General features: G+C 33.5%; 2 protein-coding genes across 2 annotated transcripts; both read right to left on the bottom strand.

Annotated features, from left to right (window-relative positions):
* Window positions 1-255: 255 nt before the first annotated feature.
* Window positions 256-1,088, bottom strand: LOC108213195 (uncharacterized). The gene has a single exon (XM_017384967.2). The coding sequence runs from the start codon at window positions 981-983 to the stop codon at window positions 432-434; it is 552 nt and encodes a 183-aa protein (XP_017240456.1). The 5' UTR covers window positions 984-1,088; the 3' UTR covers window positions 256-431.
* Window positions 1,089-5,699: 4,611 nt separating this feature from the next.
* Window positions 5,700-7,896, bottom strand: LOC108211676 (metal tolerance protein 4). The gene is made up of 6 exons (XM_017383339.2): window positions 7,498-7,896; window positions 7,255-7,424; window positions 6,778-6,976; window positions 6,516-6,694; window positions 6,225-6,375; window positions 5,700-6,105 (listed from the first exon to the last, which is right to left on the bottom strand). Exons 1-6 carry the CDS (start codon window positions 7,664-7,666, stop codon window positions 5,792-5,794), a joined length of 1,182 nt encoding a protein of 393 aa, XP_017238828.1. The 5' UTR covers window positions 7,667-7,896; the 3' UTR covers window positions 5,700-5,791.
* Window positions 7,897-8,311: the final 415 nt, after the last annotated feature.

Genomic DNA, 8,311 nt, shown 5'->3' with positions numbered 1-8,311 from the left:
TTCGGTTTGGCTAGTGTGTGCCCATGGGCACATGCTAAGCGCGGAAATTTTTGTATTTGGGAGATTTTGATTGGTGTGGTTGGTGTATTTGCAGGGGGTCCACCATTATCATGAGATAAAAGCCAATCAAAATGATCCAAGCACAAAAATTTCCGCGCTTAGTATGTGCCCATGGGCACACCATAGAAAAACCGTTAGTAATTCCCCAACTACATTTAATTCAATTGTCATTATCCGAATCATTAACCTACGAAATAAACACAAATACCAATACATTGCACTATAGTAATTCCCCAACTACATTAAATTCAATTGTCATTATCCCAATGATTAACCTAAAGTACGAAATAAACACAAATCAAAGCTCATCAAAATCTCGAAAACCACTAACCCTAGACTCAACCAAAACAAAATTGAAGTGATAAATAATCTCACTCATTTTTCACATCAGGCATTGCGAAAAGTCCAGCAGCAGCAGCTCCCCGAGGCGGCGAAAACCCCAAAAACTTCTGCAGATTAGTCCTTATACTAATCGAACACAAAAAATACAAAAATGCCATAGCGCAATCCGTGAAATCCTCCCCTTCCAATCCTCTATGACTCATCTTCTGCACAATCTTAAACGGTACGAACGGCAATTTCGCCACCGCCTTGCCTTCAAACAAATTACTCAGGAACTTAAACACAACAAACAAAATTAACGCAACAACAGCGCCAGATTTGAACTTGAACATCGAGAGATCGCGGTTCGATTCTTTTAGATTCGTTTCGAACCGGTCGATTTTTTTGGTTTTTGACTTCTTTAAAGTTTCGAGCTTTTTTGAAGCTTTGTCGATGGTTGATTTGAGGGATTTGTATGAGTTTGTGCGGTATATTAAGAGGTATGAGATTGATTCGCAAATGATTGCAGTGAAGATTGAGATTGCTACGATTGTTAAGCTATCTGAGTACTTGGATTGTGTGAAAATGAGATTTGAAGCCATTAATTAGTGTGGTGTTTAACTGTGGATTAGCTGATGGAAACAACTAACAAGATCGGAGATTTGGAATATACTATACTGTGAGTAATTATTGAAGCCAAGGATGGTCGACATGATTTATGCAGTAGTTTTAATTAAATATTCAATTGTACGTAACACAAAGGACGACGGAAAAAAATGTCTAATATGAGTCCGATTGGCTGAGTTTAAATTAAGTGACTTATGATTTAAAGTAAAAAAGTGGATTAAATATGAGAAGTTGGTTTGGACTTATAAGCTACTATGTTTGAATATTGTGACTTATAAGTTTTTTAAGTGTGTGGATAATTTAACTTATAAGTTGGTATAATTTGGTAATTTTGTAATATAATAATTTGTTTTTCTAAAAAAATAAATTATAATAATAAAAGATCTTTTATTGTTAATACATGAAATATATTACAAACTGTTTTTCTATGGTGTGCTCATAAGCACATTCTAAGCGCGGAAATTTTTGTATTTAGATCATTTTGATTGGTTCCTACTCCCTCCGACCCTCCGTCCCTTAATACTTTTCCTATTTCTCTTTATCACGTTTGTCAACGCACACTTTTGATCGTTAATATTTTTAATTTTATATTAATATTAAATATAAAAATATTTCATTGTATCAAAGTACTCATAAATATGAACCTAACAATATCACTCATAATTATGTTTAATCTTATAGATTAGGTATAAATTAATAATTTATCTCATGTTATGAACAGTCCCAACATATTAAACGAGAAAAGTATTTTGAGTACTTTTTTAATAATGGTGGACGCCTCTGCAAATACACCAAACACACCAATTAAAATAATCGAATTGCAAAAATTTCTGCGCTTAGTATGTGCCCATGAAACAAACCTTTTTACAAATACCAAATTTTATCATAACACTGAAGCACCAAAAAAGGAAAATATTCTTTTCACTTGCAACAACACATGGGGGATGACAGCGAGATGCATTCTTTTACCCATACATTATTTTATGTATGCTTAGTTTTTACTTTTTTGGTCACAAAGGCAAGGAGATCATATCAATTGATGCTTGCCTATCACTGGACATGGGAATGGAGAAAAGAAGCAGAAACCGAATTTCAGGAATAAGCTTGAGCTTCTTTTAATTTTATTAAGCACTTCATTTGGTTTGCCAAACAAACACAAAGAAAAAGAAAATGGATTTCTGCGCTTTTAAGCCTATAAGCTACGTTCTCAAACACCCATATATCTTTAAAGTATGAGTGTCCAATATATTACTCCAATTATAATTTAAAAATATGATAATTAACCGTTATTAATTTTTGTTCTGTAATTTACTGAATTAATCAAAATTTTGATTATTTGATTGATCATCCAAGTAGTTTCTGATTATTTATTATTCCGTGTTTTCATCAAGTATGTCCGAATTCCCGTTTTTACAATGAAAAACAATATTCCCTCCGTCCCTCTCAATTGTTTACATTGGGGGACGGGAGCTCGACGCGTATTCTAATACTCTAATAAAATATAGTTTAATAAATTATTTTGAATTTTTTTTCTTTTGAATAAAAATTTATTATCTAAACTTTTATAAATAAGAAAAATTTTAAAAAAATATTATGAAATTATGTTTTATATGCGTTTTAAAATGCGTGTCGAGTGATGAAAAAAAGTGTAAAGAAATTAGGAGTAGAGATTTTTTTAGCCGGACATATCCGCTCGTGATAAACTGATAATTTGGCTTAACATGCTTGCAGTGATTAGACTGGTTACAAACTAATTACACGGTCAAAGAATTTTTTTATTCGATTCTTACTTCTACTATTGTTTGATTACAGTCAGAGTTTGGCGATAGGTATGTGTATCAATCTCTTCAAATTGCTTCCGTTTATAACTAGTTGAGAAGCCGCGCGTTACGGCGGCCTATAAAAATTATATTAATGATTTAATATTAATTTTTATAGAATAAAATATTTTTGTGGCTATCTTAAAAAAGTATATTAATAACAAAATTAACATTTGTAGGATAAAATAAATTTTATATTATTAAAATCTTGATGTCATACCAATAATAATATATAAAATTACAAAACTGGACTATAATTCATGGTAAAAAATGAAAATAAATTTATACACGTAATTAACAATTTAAAGTACGATGAATCTTAATTTTATTTGTGTTTTTTTTTTAAAAGTAATCATGTTCTTACATCGCCACCTTCCTCCAATTCTTTTGGATTGATTCTGCTGCACAAAAATATCTAACTTAAATCCGTGAGATAGTGGTCTATAACTGGCCTTCACTTGTCGTTACAGAAGAACGACACCACCGAGTTAGAAATCGAGCAAGAGAACTATCACTAGAGAGAGATGGGGTTGTGGTATTGAGAGGAAGAAGGTTGTGTTTAGATGATCCAAAATCCTACAATCTATAGGGGTATTTATATGTGTAGAGAGATTTGTGTGCTACTCTTTCCCATAATTAAATAATCTGAAACAAAATCAGATTAAAATTTTCAATCTACTATATTCCATAAATAATCTGAAACAAAATCAGATTCTGAAACTTGCTTCTAATATACCCAAAACTAAAAAAGGTAGTTCCAAATTTTGATATTTTTCACCTAACAATTCTGGAAAATTGGAAAAATAGGACGGAGCCCCACGCTTCTCCTTTATATGAAATCGAGCAAGAGAACTATCACCAGAGAGAGATGGGGTTGTGGTATTGAGAGAAAGAAGGTTGTGTTTAGATGATCAAAAATCCTACAATCTATAGGGGTATTTATATGTGTAGAGAGACTTGTGTGCTACTCTTTCCCATAATTAAATAATCTGAAACAAAATCAGATTAAAATTTTCAATCTACTATATTCCATAAAGGGTTAAATATCAACTGGGTGATTGATTGCGGCCCGATGACTCAATTTGGTCACTGAATGGAAAAGTGACTCAAATTAGTCACTCATTTAAAAATTTGTATCAAAATTATCACTTTATCATTAGTCGAAATTCTGAAAATATTATATCTTGAGTTTCGCACATTTTTTATGAATGATATTACATCCAATTGAAAGATTTTGAGTTCTACTATTTTAGCTAATATTGTTAGATTTTTAAAATTTTATCAGCTATTTATTTTTATTTAAATCAAGTAAAACAATCAAAAAATTAAAAATAAATACTTGATAAAAGTTTAAAAATCTAACAATATTAGCTAAAATAATAGAGTTCGGAACCTTTCATTTGGATGCAATATCATTCATAAAAAATGTGCGAAACTTAATATATAATACTTTCAAAATTTCGACAAGCGATAGAGTGATATTTTTGATACAAATTTTTAAATGAGTGACTAATTTGAGTCACTTTTCCATTCAGTGACCAAATTGAGTCATCGGGCTGCAATCAATCACCCAGTTGATATTTAACCCATTCCATAAATAATCTGAAACAAAATCAGATTCTGAAACTTGCTTCTAATATACCCAAAACTAAAAAAGATAGTTCCAAATTTTGATATTTTTCAACCAACCAAAAATTCTAAAAAATTAGAAAAATAGGACGGAGCTATCTGAGAGGCGCCACGTACACGCCCCACGCTTCTCCTTTATATAAGTATATTGATTGATTGATTTATGCTCTTATCAAAGCATTTGCTTTTGTTCAACTTAAAAAGCTTTTATTGTCTTTAAGATTTTAATTTTTGTGTAAATTAGAGTTTATTTCGGGGTATAAAATAATTTAAATTCAAATAAATTTTAATTTCTAATCGCTAATCACAATTAAAGAATTATTAATATATTGTTAAAATTTAGAAACGGATAAAATTGAATAAAAAGATTAAATCATAAAACCGTCAAACCACCCCACCAAAGCTCGTCTTGCCGGTTATGGATTATCTTTTCCGGACACGGTCTGAGTCCGGACAGAGCAAGCACAGCCCGCTGCACGACGAGACTCGGACCACCTGACAGACTACTTACAATATTACTCCATCATGACATATTGTAATTATTTTATTTAGACATATCTTTTTATTGTATATTGCTATTGAAGAATTGTTTCACCATATTTACCACGCTTATCTTTGACGTTTTGATTTTCATATTTAATGGTTTCTACGTTTTGTAAAAAAAATTATACGGTTGCTGAATTTGATACACTGTTTGCTTGTTTGTTACGGATTATGGATCCAAATGATGAGTTGTCTATACATCCTGGGCCTAAGAATTCAACTTTGCCTCAGTAACAATCAAGTCACAGATATTGCAGCTCTTGGCAGGGTTTTGTTTACACACCATTCTGGGGGTCAAATGCACTGCATCTGCATATTTTCCTTTTTTGACCATTGCGATTTGCAAGAAACTAGGTTCGGGGGCTGTCGTATTTGCATACTTATTTAGGAAGTCATGCAAGACTGGAGTTGGGGAGACTGTTGGTTGCCTTCTTTTATGACAACTGTGGGCATGGACGAGGCTGCCCTTTTTATTGAGGAGAAGGTTGCTATGGTAGTGCTGGTTATTATGCGGAATTTCGTGACCCGATTGCGTGCCCTGGAGTCGAAGATGTCCAGAGACTTGCGTATCATGCAAAGAAATTCCGGTCCCAAATTTTGTTGACTACCGAATTTCTTCGTTAACGACTTGTTTATTGACGTTTTTCTAGTAGTGCCTTTTAGGGTCGATGCCAGTTGAGCTCAGTGCAATACATGATATAAGTGAATGATGCAAGATAAATAACTATAAACACAGTGCAGCAGAACATTTTGTTTCATCTAATACATAAGTCTAAAAAGAGTAGCAACATTTAAGGGTGAGAATTGGGAAGCCTAGCTAAAACAGAGTGTTCTGGTTTGTGGTCACACTCATAATCAAGATGAACAAATGCACGCTCAACTTCAGGGAGTTCTTCAATCTTAATCTGCAACGACTCTCCGATCGCATGTGCTTCTTTCAATGCCAAATCTTCTGGTAGTTCTATGTCCACCTCCACGAAATAAAGAGCACCAAAAGTGTAGGCACGTACGGTGTCTACACGTTTAATTTGTGGATCATGCCTTAACACCAGATATGTAAGTTTCTGCAGAACTTCAGGCGGAGCTGATTGTCCAACCAAGGAAACTACAAATCATATATATATAGTCAAATGTTAAACGAGTTCAAATCTTGATTGAAGAACCAAAAAAAACCAACGACAGGCTAGTCTCGTCGTGTTTAAAATGAAGATACATCTCATTTACCTGCATTTTCGAGTACAGTTCCACCCCAATTTGAGATGGTGTAAAATGCTAGAATTATAGCACCAGCAGGGTCTATCCACCAATAGAATTTATCACCAAGAACCGCAGCTACCAGACCGACTACATTTGTCACCACATCGAAATAATGGTCCTGTAGGATGAATTTCAGAACTGAAGTTTAGGAGATGTCCCAAAATTATACCCTCTAACATTCAATATAAGCCCCTAGCATTAAGTCGAAAGATACATAATAACGAATATATGAAATAAGAGAGTAATACTAAATCTTACCTTGGCATAGGCTCTAACAATTCGGTTTCCTGAACTTCTGCAGTAAATCCAGAGCACAAGTTTTACACCAGTAGCCGTGAGCATGATTGTATATAGCCATATCAATTTCTCTTTGTTCATATTCTCTGAAGGTTCATCTCTAATCAGCTGTTCTACTGCTTGGATCAGTACTTGAAACCCTACATTAAAGTAATCAAAAGAAACTAAATATTTGGCAATGTTGAGCTCCTTCATTTTCACACACATAATTAAAATTACGTACCAAGAGTTGCCATGATAGCAGCAAAGATAATGATGCCGACTGGCTGAACTCTCAATTTTCCAATCGGATACTTGTAGATGTTAATATCTTTCATAGTTTTGTGTGTGTACCACAGAATTCCCCCGGCCATCAGATCAAGCAGCGAGTCAAGTGTCGATGCTGCAATTGCTAGGGATCCACTTTTCATTGTAGCTATAATCTGCACCCTCATTCATACACAACGGAATCACAAGCACATCCATTTTCACTTCACACAATTCATACTAAAAAATGCTTAATAATTGCTCTATGAGCATATTCATTCATCATATCTAGTTTATGTTGTCTCGGTTCAAATGAACTAATCATAAATATTGTGCATCTGAATTACAACATGAAGCTGAATAAGACGACAAGTAAACTATGTGTATCATATATGCAATTCTGTACTTGATCAACCGAACTAAATCGAAGAGATTGATATAAACAAGAAATTACCTTGAGCAGGAGCAGAAAAATATTAGCCCAATTAGAAATGTTGATAGCTCTTTCATGCTGTGATTCTTCATGGCTGTCCAACTCAGCATTGTCATGAGGAGAAACTAAAGAATCAACTTCCTCAAATGACTTCAAGGTGGCAACTTGCTTTTCATAGTACTCTTTCTCCCCTGAAACATCAAATAATCCTATCAATACATCTACAAACACATTAACACAATCATTTCTTGAAATCTAGCTTACCTTCGATCAACCCTTTGGTCTTCGAAAGATCGATTTCGAAGGGAGCTTCAGGATCAACACCATACTTAACTTTCTGAGGCAACTTGGAGAAGAAATCACACCTCAAACTATTCACTAAAATATCATTATGCTTTCCTCCATTGCGCAGCAATGGTGTTTCCACCTCCATCAAGAAAACAAAGCTTCTACTCACAAGCACTTATCTAGAAACCAAAACAAGGAAAAATGCAGGCGCCTTCTTCACGTATTCAAGTGGTAATATAAATCTTAAAGAAATAGTGAAATCATTGAGAAAGAAACAAAAAGATTAAAAAAAAGGAGAAGATATATATGACATCAGAACAAAAAAAATGTTGACTGTCAGAAAATAATCACCGCAGCATTAGATTCCTGGAATAACAAAGGTGAATAGGTGATGCAGGTATTTAAACAAAAACAAAAGTCACAGAGCCCGAGGATGTGAAAGGACAGATTGGAAGAACAAGGGAAACAAAATTGGCAACCAAAAAAAACTTTGCGAGAAAATGAAAAAATAGAAACGTGAAAAGACGGGACCATATGATATTAGGATTAGGTAGGAAAGATTGTCTTGCTATGTAGATATTGCCAAAAATGTGTGTTTTCTAGCGCACGCTGCATGTGATACTGCTTTTTTTGGTATGAGATGCTTTGTTTTGTTTTGTTGCTTCTTGTATCTCAGTTGTTATTACTGTATTATTATATTCCTATTTTTTTTTTATTTTATTCCCTATCTGATATTCCGGTGAATGGTGGTATATTCAATTAAGATTCATGATGTTTTTTCTAATCCAAA

The sequence above is a fragment of the Daucus carota genome, chromosome 3, assembly GCF_001625215.2.
Source record: "Daucus carota subsp. sativus chromosome 3, DH1 v3.0, whole genome shotgun sequence".
NCBI classification, from domain to species: Eukaryota; Viridiplantae; Streptophyta; class Magnoliopsida; order Apiales; family Apiaceae; genus Daucus; species Daucus carota.
The sequence above is the reverse complement of the archived record's forward strand: the minus strand, read 5'-3'. Positions and strand labels throughout refer to the sequence as shown.

Bases quoted from the DNA above. Each gene is read 5' to 3' on its own strand.
- LOC108213195 (XM_017384967.2), bottom strand. From the start codon at position 983: ATGGCTTCAAATCTCATTTTCACACAATCCAAGTACTCAGATAGCTTA.
- LOC108211676 (XM_017383339.2), bottom strand. From the start codon at position 7,666: ATGGAGGTGGAAACACCATTGCTGCGCAATGGAGGAAAGCATAATGAT. The intron at 7,425-7,497 runs GTAAGCTAGATT...TTGATGTTTCAG, and splicing joins GACCAAAGGGTTGATCGAAG to GGGAGAAAGAGTACTATGAA. The intron at 6,376-6,515 runs GTAAGATTTAGT...TTCATCCTACAG, and splicing joins TTGTTAGAGCCTATGCCAAG to GACCATTATTTCGATGTGGT.